At 38.7% G+C, this 19062-nt stretch overlaps 1 protein-coding gene across 6 annotated transcripts in view; it reads left to right on the top strand.

Annotated features, from left to right (window-relative positions):
- Positions 1 to 63: 63 nt before the first annotated feature.
- PTPRC (protein tyrosine phosphatase, receptor type, C) overlaps positions 64 to 19062 on the top strand; it is a 129571-nt gene continuing 110572 nt past the window's right edge. For 4 of the 6 annotated variants that reach the window (XM_010831089.1, XM_010831086.1, XM_010831085.1 and 1 more), the window contains exon 1: positions 181 to 371. In XM_010831089.1, the coding sequence (XP_010829391.1) occupies positions 299 to 371 (73 nt within the window). In that variant the 5' untranslated portion in view covers positions 181 to 298. The other 2 variants (XM_010831088.1, XM_010831084.1) reach the window with 1 other exon arrangement.

Here is a 19062-nt window from a genome sequence, read left to right as displayed (position 1 = left end):
AGGCCTTGGCAGTGACTTTGAACAACTTTCTTGACTTCCTGCAAAGAGGACCCTTTGCAGCCCTTTTGGAGAAGTTAGTAAAACCGAATCTGACATCACTGCCTCGCAGCAAGTGGTTTGCTCTCAGGGCAGCAGGAGGAAATCGCCCCTGTCTGATAAGACACCAGTTCAAGAGTACGCATTCACTTCTTTCCTTCTTGATTCCGCCTTACAGAGAAACATTGGTTCGGAGATAACCATTATTTTGCCTTTCAGAAGGACGCATGCTGTCTCTCAGGAGTTTGGCTGATTTCCAGATATGACCATGTATCTGTGGCTTAAACTTCTGGCATTCGGCTTTGCCTTCCTGGACATCGCAGTGTTTGTTGCAGGTAAGCACAAGGAAATTCATATTTCCTTAGTTATTTGTGTGTGTGTGTGTGTGTAAGGACATTGGTTTGAAATAGACATAAAAGCAAGTGAAGTGTTGGTGACTGGAGGTGAGGAAGCCCGCTGTAAAACGGTCAAGGTCATTACACCTCAGAGAGACATGGCTCCCTGGGGCACAGAACACATTGTTTCTGTTTAAAAAGGCATACATGTTTGGCCCCGAAAATCACAATTCCAAAGGCAAACATTGTCTATCTGTGTCTTGGTTTACAAACTGTTCAAGGATATTACAACAGCAGTGTTGAAAGTCTGAAGATATCTGAATGACCAAAAAACTAAATTTTGGTCTTTTTAACAAAAACTGCATTTGTAAAAATGATAATATGGCTTTGTTTGCACACAAACCACTCATTTTTTTTTCGGACCGGGGGTTTGCTTCCTCAAATTTTGATTATGGCCAAAATATTTTATTGAATACTTAATTGTATGGTACTTAAAAAAAAAAAAGCAAATTTGGATATGGAATTAAAGAGTAACTTTTTGCAAAATTTTTATCACAAAATGTATTTTAAATCAAGGTTTTTGTTCCTTATAATCCTTTGAATGATTATTTCCTCTGAATACTCTTGCGGGGCCACCGCCCTTCCTGGGTGCTGGGTAAATCTTACAGCCTTGACGAGATAAAAATACTTAAACTCTTAAGAATCATGCAAATGATGCATTCTATAGGAAAATGTAACTGACCGGAGCTCCTGCATCTATTCAGCTTTAAGATCTTTGCACACTTCTGGTCCACTTAGTGGACATTTCTCGAACAGTTCCAGTGTGGGTCATGAGTACATTTTGGTTGATATTTAGTATGACTTCTTACGGTGGAGGATCGAAAAGCTTTATTTAAAAATTGTTATTAAAAGGATATTTGAAATGGTACTTTTGCAGATTTCTAAATAAGTTAAAAAAATGGGAAACATTTTTAAAAATCTTGCTTATTGTAATTCACTTTGAAACGCCTTTTTAAAAATTTTCCACCACTCTCCTTTTCTCTAAAAGACAGGACAGAAGTTCTCTTCTGAACATGTTACACTGTTAATTTAGATTCTGTGAAACTAAAGACAGTAGAAAGCAGTGTGTATATATATAAATATTTTTTCTTTAACTGCAAAAATGGATTAAATATTTTTTATGTAGGTACAGCATTTTGCCTTAGTACACAAAATGTTTACTAAGTTACCATTCCTATGAAGCTGGTTATCACAATTAAAGTATTATAAGAAATAATAATTTTTATAAGGTAATATGTGTATTATCACGTCAGAGTAAATTTCCATTAAAATTCTCACTCAGAAACGGTTGCACAACTTTCTAAATGGGATATTTTGTAGGCCATAGAACAAACTACAATAAAAATTTCAACTTCGCCTACTAAGGCTTTTTACTCTAAGAAACATCTTTGAATCTATATTCAACACGAGAGTATAAAATGATCTAGAAACCTTTAAACAAATTTTGCTGAATAATTTGTACCATAGATAAATGGATAGGTATACAAAGATTTATTTTGAAAGACCAAGTTTAACCTGAACTGCTCAGAGAAACCCTGAAGGCAAACGTTTTTCTAGTCTTCCTGTAACATACACTCATTTTTTGGGAAAAAAAATATAGATACAATTATCTAGGTGTGCAAATCTTGTTTATCATACTTTGAAGTCGCAAGAGAGATTTAATGATTCACTGCATAATTTGGGAAATTATTAGTTCTTTCAATGATATATTTTCTTTTATTAGCAAGCTGTGAGCAGGAGTATATGTTTTATTTGAAGGTGTTAAATTGAGTTTAATGTTTATAAGAAATATTAGACATAAAATTTATATTGTGCATTCTAAACACATAAAGAAATAGAGCCAAATGGAGAGAGACATCAGTGGATAAATGGATGCACAACTTGGATATGTTATTTAATCTCTAAAATACAAATGTTGGCAAAGTTCAGCTTTCCCAGAGCAGTCACAATGCTGGGTTGAGTTTTACATAAAAGTCAGTAATCTCTTTGCTCTGTGCCTCTTTGCTGAGATAACAGGAAACCAACATTTTGTTTAAATTTTCTAAATAATTCGGGGGGAGAGAGATGGTTTCAAGAATGCAGGTAGAGATGAGTGATCTCTGGCTTGAACAAAGTATGGCCAGGTTACAGCTTTGTACCGTCACAGCTATGAATGCAGGAGTTATGTGAGTTATGAGTCATAACGGTTAAGAGTTGTTTCCTGGACATAGTTTTTCATTTTTCCATCGACAAAAAATAAACAGCTTATGTTACAAATGTATACTGGGCCTTGCACACTTGCGGGAGTTCAGTCTAACTGAACGGAATTGGATCGGCAATCCTATTAAGGTCTAAATGCCATGTAGAGATCTGGGGGTGTGGGGATGAAGATGTGCTGATTTTTTGGAAAGTATTTTTCCTAATACACATCTGCCTGGGATCCTTATTGTTGCTAGAATATGAAACGTGTTTGGTGAGGGAAAGGTAAGGTGAGGTTAGAGGTCTGCTTTCCTTTTCCACCCTTGCTCCACGGACTGAGCGCAGGGTCAGCGCACTCAGTACTGAGCTAGGTCCTTGCTGTATCCTGGGTTACATGGTGTCCTTTTGATAGTTAACCTCTGTAAGAATATAGATGCTTCTACATGCTCACACACACACACATGAACAGGCTAGTTATAATGTGTGGGCTATATATATGTTAGTTATTTCATTACACATACAAACACATATATAAGTATATATTGGTTTCTCACCTGTCTACTGCTTCTCTTATTTGTCTGCTTTTAAACATTGTGGTTCTACAGGCCTCAGTCTTCGGCCAGTTTTACTCTCATTTCTAAACTCAGAGTTCCTTACCATCACCTGCTATGTCCTAATGGTCCTTATTCTGTCTCCAGACTCACCCCTTACACGGGTGAACCTGCCTCCTTGCCTAAATGGAATCTTGTTTCATTGCCTTGTGTTTTTGCAAAAGAGAAAGTCTGAAATATGTACATTTAAATGGTCCCCAAGTCTTATCATTTTACTTTATAAAGATCTCTAAAATCTTTCCCCTCTTCATCTCCATTGCCATCCCTTTAATTCATGTCTTTATCACTTTTCACACTCAGTATTGTAACGATCTCCTCATCTGTCCATTTCTTTTCATAGCCTACAGCTTTAAAAATATAAAATGAAAGAGGAAAACACCCTCCGACATCTCCTCATCGCCTTGGTTTACATTCTAAACTCACTGCTGGGGCACTGCTCAGGGAGATGGGAGCTGGGCAGGGATATTTTTTCCTTTTGAGATGGACTAAAATAGAGCAAGCAGGAGGCAGTTTGAGCACCCCGCTTCTCTCCACTTGCTCCAGGCCTTTACGGTGCTGTACGAATCCTGTTTCCCCTCTAAGTTCTCTGTCATCACTCCTCCCACAGAATGTCCCCACCGTGATCCTACACATTTTATCACCCTTGCTTGAATAAAAAAAGAAGCGGTGTTTCACATACCGTTTCAGTTTGTTGCTCTTGGCATTACTGTTTACCAACCAGCGCGTGCTTGCCGGTGTGACTCACAGGAAAGCGGGAACCACCTTTTTGGTCTCATCTGTGCTTGATTTCTTCCCAGGTGCTGAAACAGTAATGGGCGTTTTTTATTTTTGGGGGGTGGGGAGCATACCTGCAGATTATAATAGTATAGAAATGAGGCTGGGGTGGGGGGAGGAGATGAGAAAAAAGCAAAGACAGAAAGAGGAGAAATATAAGATGAAAAAACTAGCTAGAGGCCAAGTGGAAGGATGGAGGCTGTTGGATAAAATGAACAATTTTATCAAGATTAGATAAAATCATTTTAGATCTAAATCTTTACAGGCGTTGCCCCTCTCCCCATTTCCTTCTTTCATATCATTTTACCTTTTACCTGGGAAGAGCCTCTAATTTTTTAAAAATCCAATGTTCAAGAATATTGTTGCTAAATTTTTCTTGACTTGCTGTTTTGGACAGTCTTGTTAGAGCCATTTTGTTTGACGGATCAGTTTTGTTCTTCAAATCCAGATGTCCTTGGGGCAAAAAGTAAGAACTAGGAAGGGAGGGACTCATGTGCCAAGGGTACAAGACACCTGGGGCTTGTCCAGCCTTCCCGCGGACCCGCGTGGGCGGCACTTGACCTAGATCCCTGGGGCCATATCCAAGGGCAGATGGAAGACAGCTCACCCTGTCAGCCTCACCGTCTGTGCACAGCAAGCCTGGAGGAGTCTGAGCATCCCTTCTTCCTAAATAATGTGACACTGAATTTCAGTCTGAGCAGGTGAAGAGCAGAGATTTGTAGTCAGGTTGATTAAATTTGTTACTGAAAGTCCAGCGTGAACATTGCAAGGTTTTGTTTTCAGGCCCTGTGTACGTAAGGCAGTGGTGCAGAGAAAGACATTCATCCTCAGGGCAGTTCTCTGGTCATTTTCAGTCATCTTCTACATTTATGAGAAGTGTTAGGAGAGAAGACAATGGAATTTAACCTAACCTCAGTTTAAACTTAATTTAATCTTGTCTAAATAGTCTTTTTCATTATAAGGCGCCCAACCACATCAAAGCTGCCTAACACTAAAGAATTAATGCTATGACGTTTACAAGCATAAAGATATTAGTAGTAGTCTTATAAGCAATGAGGATTTACTATATAGCACAGGGTACTACATTCAATATCTTGTAATAACTTATAATGGAAAATAATCTGAAAAAAAATCACTGAATCACTTTGCTGTACACCTGAAACTAAAACAATATTATAAATCAACTGTACTTCAATTTAAAAAAAAGATAGTAGCCTTATGGAAGGATAAAGAAAAAAATATTGCAGGCTATTCATTTAAAAATACCATGTAATATCTATTTCTACATAGTTCTGAAACACATGGAAGTAAATATAGAAATTATTAGATTTTTTGTACACAGCTAACCCAACCAATATTTAGATTAGAAAATGTTTAATTATTTCCCAAAATCTTTAATATGCATTCCTTTAACCGTTAACTATATACATCAATATATTACTTAAATTTCAGTCTCTCAAGAGTTTGGGGAACGGCTCTTATAAGCAGAATATTATGTGTTCAGATATAACAACAGAAACAAGAAAAAATAAAGAAACGAAAAGCTTCCTACTCTTTCAGCTGGGACAAGCATAAGTAAACAGAAAGTCAGTGAAGTACTCGAGAACTGTTCATGTCCCATCACTGTATCTTCCGCTGATTCATTTTTGAAAAGATAACCAGGAAGATTATCAATGCTTTTATTAGGTTCTTTACTGATGACCCAAACTGAAGCAAACTTTAACATCTTTTATGGCGCGAAGCTAGCCAGTGTTGAAAAGTAAACATTCACTTCCTGTTAAAAATGAGACACACGCATCTGAAGTGAACAAAATTTGCCTTACTAAAACTTCAGTTTCTCCTGTAAGTGTATTGCAGGTGTGATAAAGTTGTAACTATGTGTCATGATATCTAAATGAAAATAATTGTCATTCATATATTAAAAAATTTACTTTCAAACAAAATGTGATTGACTGGAGGAAATTCCTCAACCCCCTGAAAAAGTGATCTTCTGGAGCAGAGCCTAAGGGCTGAGGGCACCTCAATGTCCTGCTCTGATGTAGTGTTAGGAAATGAGCAGCTGGCAAAGAGCACTTAGCAAAAATCCCTGATGGATAAGAAGAATCTCTGTATTGTCAATTAAAAAAATGTCCCGGCAGTCATGAAAAGGGATTAGAGACACATGTATAAGTAATAGTGTTAAGAGATGTTATCATAGGGACAATATCAAGGGAATAAAGTGTGGTCACTGTATTTTAAATGTATCTGCTTAAAGGAAAAAAAAAAAACAATCCTTCATTTACTGATAAAAGAGACACATTAAGCATCATAGGAAGTGAGTCAGGACCGATTCCAAATTGGAGAAGACTGTGGCAGGTGGAATGAGAAATACATTGGAAATCAAATTCTATGAATTGTACCATCTGGGTCGAATAATTTTCCACTTTTGATCCACAGTTTCCTCATCTATAAACTGTCATTGGCATGAAAAGTGACAATCTTGTCAAAATGCTTTGAAAACTATGAGATACTCTGCAAAGTTGAAAATTCCATGCAATCAGCACACAGCTCTTCCCCATTGAAACGTGGGTCCCAGTCACACCTCTTCCTTGGAGAGTCTGAGTAGATGAAGCTGGAGTCTGTGTGGCAGAGGAATAAACCCTTAGGAATCTTTGAATGTTTTAAATTTCGTATCCCCTGTTTTAGAGGTTTGCAAACTCCTCTGGATTCTACTTCTTAAATGGTTTATAGATCCATCCTGTATCACAGCTCTGCTCCAGAGTCTTATTTCTTACTGTAACCATAGTCTGGAAACTCGCTTCTCCTCAGACCCCACTAGGACTATCTTTGTAAAAGGCAAAACTCACCTTTGCTCGTGCCTTCTTCAGTGCCTCCCAGAGGGATAGAGAACATATGGATCCTGTGATTTTGATCTCAGGAGTGTTTTGACTCAACATTTATGAATATAAACATTAAATTAGAATATACCAACATTTTTGAGTTTTCCTTGAAAATAGATTTCACACAAAAATCTCCCTCCATTAAGCCAATTTAATTCTGTGAGTATTTTTTAATATAACTTAATTGAATCATTACCAGTCTTTCCATTTTTATTTTACTGAACTAAAGTTCAACAGCATCAGTTTTCATGTAGCTTTTACAATTGTTATTAAATTCATGAATTGATTTTTATTCACATCACATTTACTGGTTATGCCTGTGGGAATTTTTCCTTTACAGCTATTGTTTTTCTAAGTGTAATTTTTCTTGTCAAGCAATATACGTGCTTAGTCTCTCAGTTGTACCTGACTCTTTGCAACCCCCCTGGACTGTAGCCCACCAGGGTCCCCTGTCCATGGGATTCTCCAGGCAAGAATACTGGAGTAGGTTGCCATGCCCTCTTCCAAGGGATATTCCCAACCCAGGTCTTCTGCATTGCAGGAGGATTCTTTACCATCTGAGCCACCAGGGAGGCCCTATTATTTTTCCAAGTGTAATTTTTCCTGTCAAGCAATACAGATCTAAATTCTCCCAAAGGCTTTAATTTTTCTATGTAGCCAGAAACAACATTTCCTGTGTGCAGTTTTAGACACTGTTGATTTCTTTCTTTTTTTTTTTCACATTTCAAAGTCACATAAAATGTAATTTATGTGATATAATTTTTCACTGTTGTCAAATTTAAATTGGGCAGTACTAGCCATCATCAGATCTATTTTGTGTTGATACCTCTATTAGTAACACCCATTTTGTGATTGAGAGCTCTTTCAGCAAGTTTCCTTTGAGATTTTGAGTTTTCGTTTTTTCTCAGGTAGCCAATGGAAACTTTAGAAACACTTATTGGACTGTTGTACAGTCTAGCATTATTATATTTTAATTCTCATTTGTTTGTGCCAACTTCTTACTAACTGGTGGAGCAAAAGATAAATAGAACAATCAACAGAAGTCTAAAATGTTCTCAAGACACCATGGCAAGTGAAGTAACAGAATAAAGTGTCTAATGGGCTTCCCTGGTGGCTCAGATGGTAAAGTATCTGCCTGCAATATGGGAGACCAGGGATTGGTCCCTGAGTCTGGAAGATCCCCTGGAGAAGGAAGTGGCACCCCACTCCAGTAACCTTGCCTGGAGAATCCCATGGACAGAGGAGCTGGCGGGCTGCGGTCCACGGGCTCACAGAGCTGGACACGCGAGAGCAACTGACACACAAGCACCCTCCTCTGTTCTCTGCGCGTTTAGGGAAAATGAAAGCAGTGAGCACAGCACGCATGGCTCTAGGGGAATCCCTCTAGATTTCTCCAGCTGTGTCTGGAGCCACTTCGTGACATGTACTGTATACTCTTGTCACTTCCATTTCCCTAAAATACAGTGTTTTCCTGCCTGCAGGCTGTTGCTGCTCTTCCCCACTGTGCTTTCTTCCCTCCGTACTGTTTTTAAATTGGGCAAAGAATAACTGCTCTTCAAAACTGAGTTCAAAGGTCACCTCCTGCGGGCAGCCCTCCTGTACTTGCCCTGGTCTTCTGCTCCTTTCTCTCTTGGGCAGGTCCTCTTCTGACCTGGAGGTCTTTTCTCACCGCCGCTGGTGAGCTCCCGTAGGTTTTCAGCAGGTCTCTACTCATTTACCAGAGAGTTGAACGGTCCAACCCAACTCTGTCCTTGGAAAGTATTTAAGTCCTGGAAATGATCCGAATTGTCCTTTTGTTGTTGTTCCTTAAGTGAATTATTCGCAGTAACATTTCTATGTGATAGAAAATTTCAAGAAATAGACAAAAGAAAAAAAAATCTCAACTCCTTGCTAATATTTTTCTTTCTTTCCTGCTGTTCCTCTCTTTCAGTCGCATGCTGTGTATAAAACTGCATATCCCATTTTTTCCACAGATGAACCACGATCATTCTAGACAACTCAAGAAATGCAGAAATCAATACATAAGGAAATAAAAACCAGTTACCAATACCCATCAGCTAAATACTTTATGAGTATTTCATTTTACCAGACTAGTGAACCCTGTTTCTCTATTCGTGTGTTCATTAATCAGTGCTTTGTGAGCGTTTTCCCTGTGCTGTGAGTTGGGAACACCATATTCCATGGCTTTCCTTGTGTAGAGTGTGATCTCCATGTGGCCGTGCAGCTTAGAGATAAGGTTTTACATCTTTCAAATTCCTTTTTCTTTTGGTTCTACCTTGCGGCTTTCGGGATCTTGTTTCCTGGGTGAGGGATTGAACCCAGGCCCCCTGCAGTGGAAGCATGGAGCCCCTTGGACCAGCAAGGAAGTCCCTAAATCCTCCAAAGTCTTCATAAGCTGTCTCCTTAAAGTGATAGCGTAACTCGCAACAGATAATTATTTGTGTTCTCAATCTTTTACAACTGATAAATCATTCCTTTAAAATCTACATATAGTACATTATTTAAATAAAAACTCTATTCTTGCCAGGCTACATTTAGGCCCCCATTCCCACCAGATTTCTTCAGCAGGCTTTTGGTTATGGAAATTTTGGGGCTTCCACTGAGTTGTAGAGATTATTATTAGATATTTAATCAATCAAGGTGGTAGATGTATGGAGGAGCTAGCCAACAGTATCAATTTGTTTCAGTTTGTTTATGATTTAAACTGAAAATAAAATATTTACTTGGAGAGGAATTTTAAACACACACACACGTACACACACACACACACACCACACAAACAAATCCTCCACTGTTTCTGGTGATCTTTCACAGTAGTTTTCTAAGGCCACCCCCTCATAAAGAGTGGGAGTTGGCGGGGGGTAAGTGTTGGGATTTCTTTTTTCAAATTATTATTATTATTTTAGCCATGCCATGTGGCATGTGGGAATCTTATTTCCCTGACCAGGTACTGAACCTGTGCCCCCTGCATTGAAAGCATGGAGTCTTCCCACTGGACCACCAGGGAAATCCAGGGTTGTGATTTCAGACTAAGTCTATCTGATTCTAGGTTTATTTTTTCAGCTTTCCTAATGGTCAGCTTAAAAGCAGGGAAACTTGCACATGGCTGCCTGGTGATGGGCAGCTTACACCAAGACTGAGGGGAACGTAGTTCCTTAGAGGTGATTTCTGCAAGATACGCATTAATCCACATCCACCTGATTTAGCTACATGAGTGAGCCATTGTACCCTGAGCCACTTCCGTGTCTTTAGTGAGACCTAAGACTATCTCTTATGAAAAGCAAAAAGACATCTTTGATTAATTGGTCTTTACTATGAATATTGATGCCATGTTAATAATGCAAAAGTGATGGATTACCATTGTCTTAAAAAGGTGGTTAACAAAAGTGTAGCACCAATTCTGACTTGAGCTGAGTGATAGAATGGAAATACTGGATTTTCCCCATACCTAATTTGGTTTTGATATTATATAAAGTGAAAGCTATTGAATAATTTACCGAAGTACCTAGATTTTTTTTTTTTTTTTTTTGCTTTTGAAGCTTGAAGCAAGGGAAGTAACTTGACCTTTGCTAAACACTTTGATCATGGAAAACATGAGGTTCTCACCTCATTCCAGGAAGTGTAGACACCAGACTGTCTTTTCATAGTCATCCCAGAGGCGTAGTAAATGAATCAGGTAGAGCATTCTTACAGTCTGCTACTCCAGGAATAAGTTGATGATAACTTAAAGGAAAGTAAAGGAAAAAATATATCTATTGTTTGGTTGCCACAATGAATGTGGGCTGCCAATCAGATAATTCAGGCCAAATATTGTACTCTGACTTCTCAGACTTTGGTTTCTAAACCCCTTTTGGAATACTAAACCAAGAGTTTAGCTTTTCCCGATTAAGCCCTGTCTTCCTGCTTTTCGGTGGTCCATGGTTTTATTTTCTTAATTTGCTTGTTGATTCTTCAGGCGTGATCAAGATCTATACTCACAAAAAAAGCATAAAGAAAGTGGAAGACACCAGTTCAGAGTTTTGACTGTGAGAGGAAGTGATGATATGAAGGAGGTAGATGAGGACAAGAAAAGGGTCGGGAAGTTGACAGAAGTAATTTAAAGAGATGATACTGGACATTATCGATACCTGCTTCAAAATGTATGAGTTCTCAAACCCCCTCTCGTCATCACTTTGTATTTCATTCTTTTACATTTCTGCCAAGTTTATAGGGGCAATTCCCGCCCCACCCGTATTTCTTTCTTTTAGTATTTACTTTTCTTGTTCACTAGTAATTTCATCGTTACTAGTAACTAGCAGTTAAACTCCATCTTTGAAGGCCGTTTACATTTGCCCATATACATTGCCATTGCCACCTTTTTCCCTGCTGATTTTGAAGAACTCCTTGATATTGCAGATAGATAAACATGCTTACTGCTAGTTAAAAAAGAGATGATACTAAAAACGCTGGATTTAGGCAAGTTCTACTTTTAAAGTGCTGAAGAAATTAACCTTTGACATCTTGCCTAGACTTCATTCTGAGCTGTCCAACTACGAAACACGAGGGAAATTACCTCTTAAATTCTCAGCTTCATTAGCTGTACAATGGGAATCATGACAGCAGTTCTTAAACAAGACAATTTACTCATTGATTTAATTGTTTTTAGAGCCCCTGCTATGTGCCAGGAACTGCTCCAAGTGCTGACATAGAGGTAAATACACCAGGAATAAAAATAGTGGTAAATAGTGGTAAATACAACTTTCTTGAAGCCTACATCTTAGCAAGAAAGATAACAGAAAACCAAATACATAATCGAGAACATGCGGATGTTGATGAGTATTGGGAAGGGAAGCAGTGTGATATGATCCCCATCAGGTGGGGATAAATGGACCTTCAGACAGAGTGATCAGGAAGGCTCCTTTGAGGAAGTGTCGTCAAGCTCCTTGTTGGCTGCCAAGAATATAAAGATAAGTGTGAAGAGTAACTGGCAGGTGCAAAGACCCTTTGGAAAAAGCAAACAGTGGATGGGTTCCCGGCCTAGAAAGGAGGTGAGAAGCCTGCAGTGTGGCAGGTACAGATGGAGTACTCAGGTGTGCTGAAGAGGGAGAGAGCAGCAGAAGGGCAGGTTCCCTGCACCTCTTGGGGGTGGAAAGAGTGTGGACTCACCCTAAGTGCAATGAGAAGAAGCCATTGGAATTTTTACACAGAGAATGACCTAGCCTCTTTTCCCTCTTCAGAAACTATCCTGGTGCTGTGGGGAGAGCAGGCTGGAGATGAGACAAGCCTGGGGAGTAGTTAGCAGCAGGCGAGATGGCAGAAGGGAGAATCTGCACTGAGTGATGATGGTAACAGAAAGGACAGATTGGCACAGGGTCTGGAGAAGTTGCGGTGTGGAAAGGAAGCAAGACTTTGTGCAGGATGACTCATTTTTTCCCCCATGAGCAACAAATATGGGAAACATCCCAGGAGGAGGCAGAAAATCCAGGGTCTATTTTGACCATGCTTGAATTCTCATTAGACATCCATCTAGAGATGTGGAGATGTCAGCTGGAGTTAAATTAAGCGTGAGGGGTCTCCTGTTTAGTGGGATTGACATATGCACCCTGTTGATACTGTGTGACTAATGAGAACCTACTGTGTAACACGGGGAGCTCTGTCTCTGCTGGCGACCTAAACGGGAAGGGAACTCAGAAAAGAGGAGACATAGGTGTGGGGGCTTCCTTGGTGGCTCAGAGGGTAAAGAATCTGCCTGCAGTGCAGGAGGCCCAGGTTTGGTCCGTGAGTTGGGAAGAGCCCTTAGAGAAGGGAGTGACCACCCGCTCCAGCATTCTTGTCTGGAGAATTCCGTGGACAGAGGAGCCTGGTGGGCTGCAGTCCATGGGGTCACAAAGAATTGGACATGACTAACACACACACATACACACACACGTATATATGTGTATATACATGCACATATATACTATAAAAAAGTATATATATATACCTGGTTCACTTTGCTTATCACAGAAACTAACAAATACTACAAAGCAGCTCTACTCCAATAAGTTTTTTTTTTTTTAAGACTAAGGGGCTCGTTAGGTCTTGATCGGAGCCGTAACTTTGGGACTCACTGTGTGCAGATGAATTCAGAGCCGAGGGACCGACTCTGAGACACCTGGAAGAATGTTCAGATGGAGAAGGACCGGGGACTCGAAGCTGAGGCCTGGTGCACCGTTTTGAAGGGGTTGGCAGGAGAGTTTAAGAGAAGAATGTGAGAAGGGGTAGCTACTGGGAAAATGGAGAATGTTTTGCTTTGGATGTTGAAAAAAAGAAGTGATGATTGTGAAAGGCTTAACATGTTTGCTGGCCTGTAATAAGAATCCAGTAAATCCCAGTAAAAATCCCAATTCATGACTCCTCTTGAAAGGTTATTGATCAGAGATTATGAATTTACTAATTATTGTCAAATAGCCCCATTTGACTTGAATATTATCACAAAAATAAGTATGGAGGAAGTTATAATAATATTTAGAAGCATGGTATATCAAATACCACATATCTGTGTTACATGTGATATATCAAATATCAAGTATCTTACATATCATATGCAGAGCCTGCTGGCTCAGCTATTAAAAAAGAAAGGTATAGTAGTTTTTAAACACAAACTGTGTAAAATATATTGAGAACTTAATGAATTAGGAATTTAACTCAAAAAACGATGCCCTGTTGAGTCTATTGTGGGGACCTTGTTTTGATGCTTACTGATAAAAAAAATCCTTTAAATACTATTTAAGGCAATACTTGGACAGGTTGTGGTGGGTTGTTAAAAGTGAATTTGTTCCATTAAAGGCTTATTTCTTTTTTTGAAATATAGTTTATTTATATTATTGTGTTAGTTTCAGATGTATAGTAAAGTGACCCAGTTATATATATTTTATTTTCCACTATAGATTATTATAAGATATTGCATATTATTCCCTGAGTTATACCATAAATCCTGTTGCGTATCTGTTTTATGCATAGTAGTGTGTATCTGTTAATCCTATGATTTATCCTTCTGCCTTCCCTTTCCTCTTGGTAAGCATAAGTGTGTTTTCTATGTCTATGAGTCTATTTCTGTTTCGTACATAGGTTCATTTGTATTATTGTTTTATATTTCACATGGAGGTGATATCATATAGCATTTGTCTTCCTCTGTAAGAGGCTTATTTCTAAATCCAATTTTAAATCTTTCATTTCCTTGAGAAAAGTGAAAACAACTGGTTATCCCATAGGCTTGTACTAGGTGGAACTAACAGCCTTGATAACTCTGCAGCTTACACACCGGGATTTGTCCTTTCGAGACCACACACAAATAAGATCTTAATTTCAGGCTTAGAGGTTTTCTTAGTGGTAAATCTTCAGAGGAGCTTATTTTTGTACTCACTGGTAGTTAACTAGCAAGAAAAGTAGTGCTGCCCAAATACTACTCTCAGCATTTTACAAAGGTGATCTCGTGTGACTTAGGTGCACAACCTTTACCAAGTCCGGCTCATACTTGTGTTCGTTTGTTTCCCGATAAGTATTGCAAAAGCTAGTGGTCCTGTGCTAAGAGGGAATAGGTAGATTCCCCCTTCGCTGTTGTTCTGGTTTTAAGTACAAAGCCTGAGAAGGAAGGAGCCTAGGGCCCCTCCCGTGTGCCCGGCGTGTGGCAGGACGAGCTGCCTGAGCCACGCTGCTCTGTCTCTTTCTACATTTTCTGTATTCAGAATCCTGCAGACTATCAAATAAATGCTCCGACAATCCTCGGTCTCTAGTCTTAATAGAGGACAGCGGAATTATTAAGATTAAACCCAAAGAGTAAGTAATATTGATATTATCACATTTAGTTTTGTGGGATGGGGTTTCACTTAAGTTGAAAGTCGAATGTTTGGGTCGTTTACTGTGATCCCAGGAATGAAATCACACCGAAAAGGCTCAGCACAGGAGACAGTTGTAGGGCCTTCTCTTCGGCCCTGCTGGATCTTTGTCCAGGTATAAAGCATAGTTTAGGCACAACTGCTTCATCACACGTGCACGCAAGGTTGGGGCTGGGGGAGAGGGAATGAGAGAAAGAGGACCTTAAGCAGTCTCTTCCTGCAGGGAAATAGATGATCATGCTTGTGACGATTGCATCAGTGAATCAGAAGGCCTAGCTGCTGTAAGACCATCCACCTGTGTGTAAGGAGTAGGGTTAGCCTGGTACAATCAAGTCATCCATTTTCAGAGGCGTTAGCCCAGTGATGGAGCAAGTATGACTTGATTTGCCCCTTGTTTCAAGGATGAAAGTTTAAATGAAGGGAATGACTTTCCATCTAAATAAAAGAACTCGAAACAGCTTTCCATGTGAGCAGCTGCGATGCTGGTTTGCTCGCTGGTATCTTGAGAACAAATGGAACCCACAAGTCTACAGATTTGAGAGAGGGAGGTTCTTACAGAGAGGAAGACTGTTTTCAGGGTGACTTACAACACAAACTCACCAAAGCCTTTGCAATACAAGAGGATCCCTGTTCTCAGAAAAGAAGGGGATGCTACATTGAGGGCATTTAGAAGGCGCTGACGAAAGAACCACTGGGAATAGCCAGTTCGAGGTCAAAGGCATGTAGAACCTCAGCATTCCGGACGTGGAACAAGTCAGTACAGTGTAAGCAGAACTTCAAAGCTGAGGAAATAAGAATCACAAAAATGCCTTTGGTTGTCAAATGTAAAATTTGTGCCAGTTTCGTCACATTCTATTTTTCAGGAGTGCTGTAAAACTAAAGATGTTGTCTATTAACATCAGTTTAACTTTACATGTTTTTCCCATCTCGCTTAGTCAATTTTCAAAACAAAAAAAAGTGCATTAGGCTCAAGGAATCTAAAATGACTTTTGTGATCCTCAACAGAATGCCTTCTCTTAAACTAAATGTCAAAATGTACTTTCTAAGTATGGGCTGGTTACAGAGAATGAACGAGAAAGCACTTCATAAAGTGCAATGAAATGAAGTCATAGAAGGAATTCTTTAAGAATTTGGAAAGCCATGAGGGAGTACGAAGTTCTGTTATTACTGTAATCATTAGCTCTCTTTTGGTTTTTCACTTTATGAATTGGAATAAAAGTTGAAATATTGATTTAAAAAACAAGAAATGTTCTCATATCAATCTATAAATCAAATGGAAATATGGAATATTCAGCCCCTGTCAATGTGTACTCCTATTTTGTGATCAAACTATTCTACAAATATCTGTATTTGCCAAAGACCAATGGACTAAAGAAAAGAAAAAAAATCAATGCAACCCACAAAGCCTTGGTTTTGTGGAATATTTGCTCTGATATCTATTTTGTCAGTTTTTGAAAGAAAATTCTTATCATGGATCTACCTTTTTTTTTTTTGGCTTTAAGAGTAATCTTTATATTTTAAACTGAAGTGTTTATATAATGTTATTTCTGAAAAAGAAATCCTGTGTCTTTTAATTCACCCTTTATTCCATTCCACATTGAATGTAGAAAATATTGTTACAATTCTTTTAAAACTAAAGCTTAATTCATTTAAAAATCTAATTTGGCTTTCTTTGTCCATGAATTTTATCAGAAGTAACACTTCTTAAGGGTATCAGATACCATAGCCTGCCTGTCTTTCTAGGCTTCCATTTTATGGGCTGAACATCTGGATTTGATGGGCAGGCAAATATTTCCTTCCGCTGACTTTTTACATAATCCTTTCTTACAGATGCACATGCCTCAAGTTTGTTAATAAAATGGACATGACTTTCATATCTACTGTTTTAACACATAGTGAATTATGGAATTTTCAATGACTTCTTTAAAATTAAATACATTTAAAATTCCTTATAAAAACAATATTAAGAGCCACTCTAAAAAGTATTAGGACCACAGATGTTTTCCTTTAGAGTGTTAATTGATTTAAGATTCATCAAAATGTTGTTAAAACATCCAGAGGTCAACAGTAATGATAGCACATGGGGCAGATTAAAATTCTTTTTGTACAAAAAAAAGAGAGAAATGGTAGCTCATTTAATTCTGATTAAAAAATTAACTAGGAGGAAAATTAACAGCAGTCTGACATCTAAAAATGCCATTTGCTTTTTTTTTTTAATAAAGAGGATTTAAAATTAGGACTTAAAAGTTACATGGTAACACTCCCCCCCCAAAAAAAATTTATGTATACAGGCTACAGGTAATAGTTTTGTTTTCAGTGAACAGAGGAGAACTATACATTTATTTTTTTAATCCCTTGTCCTCTTTTACAATTGTAGCAATTAACCTACTGAATGTTTTAGTCTTCAAAACAGAGTACATAACAAGCAATGTTAATCCCACTTTTGCTCTAAATGCATGAGTGTGAGAATTAAAACACTGATTAATTTTTCTTATCTATATTATCAAAGTTACTGATAATTAAGATCAGTGAAGGTTTGGGGGGACTTTTATCTCAGGAAATATATCATGGATTTTATCTGTCAAGCAAATTCCATTAATTGGGTAGCAACATCTTGCTGAGTACATGACTGATTTTCTTGTGTTTTCCTAGTATTTATATTTCATGTTTATGGTCAAAATAAGTTAATACGTACATAAGATAGGAAAGGACCAGAAAAACTTGTTTTCCTACTAAAATCATAGACACTGAGGATGCCTTTATTCCTTTCACTTTATTTTTAGATAACATATTTGAATCTTATTGCACTCTTCACTTGGAGAAGGAAATGACAACCCACTGTAGTAGTCTTGCCTGAGAAATCCATGGACAGAGGAGCCTGGTGGGCTACAGTCTGTGGGGTCCCAAGAGTCAGACACGACTTAACAACTAAACCTCGACCACCATGCTCTTCACTATTTACTGAGAGTCAAGAATTTGTTAGGTGCTGTTTTGTTTTGTTTAAATTAGCAGCAATATTTTCTGCTTCTTTTGTGGTTAGGATTCCCAGAGATGTTTAGAGAGAAAGATGAAGGGAATTTGGAGACAATTATAATGTAAGGCATCATTATTTATATAATCATAGAATTTTAGAGTAAAGAAATCCTAAAAAGGACTTTAGAAATCATCTATTTTAGCTCATCTACTTTACGAGTGAAAAAGACTGAAACTCAAGATTGTTTAGGACTTGCCCTGTGTTATATGGCCTAAAATGAGGAACCCCAGTCCAGAAGTCCTCTTGTACACCCTAAGGTTCATAGCGATTTGCCTGACAGAATGAAATGAGAATGAGATTAGGCGTTTAGGGATGAGCTTTGAACCTTGACCCCATCACCAGTTTCTGTTGCTTCAACTCTCTCAGACTCTTCTGGGTGGTGTTGGGTCAGTCACTTGATGTCCTCGGAGCTCAGTTCCCTAAAGTGAAATGAATGCAGTCTGAGTGTGATGGACGTCTTGGGCTGGATAACTGGGCTGGCTTGTGCATTGTACCATGTTCAGCAGCATCCCTGGTCTTTACAAATGAGACATCGTAGCCTCCCTTGCCCCCTTCTCCCCTCCACCACAGTCAGTACCACCCAAAAGTCTTTAGGCATTGCCAATGATCTGAGAGCAAAGTCTCAGACCCTCATCGCCTTCCTTGGGACTAGTGGTTTAGCTGAAATCACTTTTTGAGGACTCCCCCGGCAGTACCATTGTGCAATTCGGGAAAGACATAACCCTCGGATGCTTTCAGGAAGGACATGCAAAGCATTGTTCACCAGGAAGTTTGATGGGTTACTGTTTAAAGTGACCAAAGGGGACATTGATTTTTTTGTTGTTGTTTAGAAACTTGAAAGATCAGAAATATCCACAAGTTTGAGAATTTAACTATAGCCGCAAGACAGTAAATAGTAAAAAGGTTTAAGAAGGCTTAACAGAACAATATAAAAACGTCTTCATTGTAAGGACATCATTGTTTTTTTCCATGTTAAGAATGATCTGTGTAACCAGTTGTCCCAGAGGCAAAACAGCAATTCAGTCCCTATTTCATCGATGAATAGAGACCCACTTCTAATCGTAGGGGGCCACAAGGCATGTCCCTCTCTAAGACCAGTTCAACTGTGTCAGGCAGTTGTCTCTGATAAGATGTGCTAGAACCAACCTTAAGCGTTTCCTGGTGAAAAGGGTCACAGATGTGTTTGCATTGTTTGCACAGGGAAGAAAGAGGTACCTACCATCCTCAGGTTTTAAACTAAAAGATGGTGTTGCTTTCCTTCCTTTCTCTTCTTCGTCGTCAATATCCGCGCCCCTCCCC

The sequence above is a fragment of the Bison bison genome, unplaced genomic scaffold (assembly GCF_000754665.1).
Source record: "Bison bison bison isolate TAMUID 2011002044 unplaced genomic scaffold, Bison_UMD1.0 scf7180017864524, whole genome shotgun sequence".
In the NCBI taxonomy this organism is placed as follows: Eukaryota; Metazoa; Chordata; class Mammalia; order Artiodactyla; family Bovidae; genus Bison; species Bison bison.
Note: the sequence above shows the minus strand (reverse complement) of the source record. Positions and strands in the feature narration are given on the sequence as shown.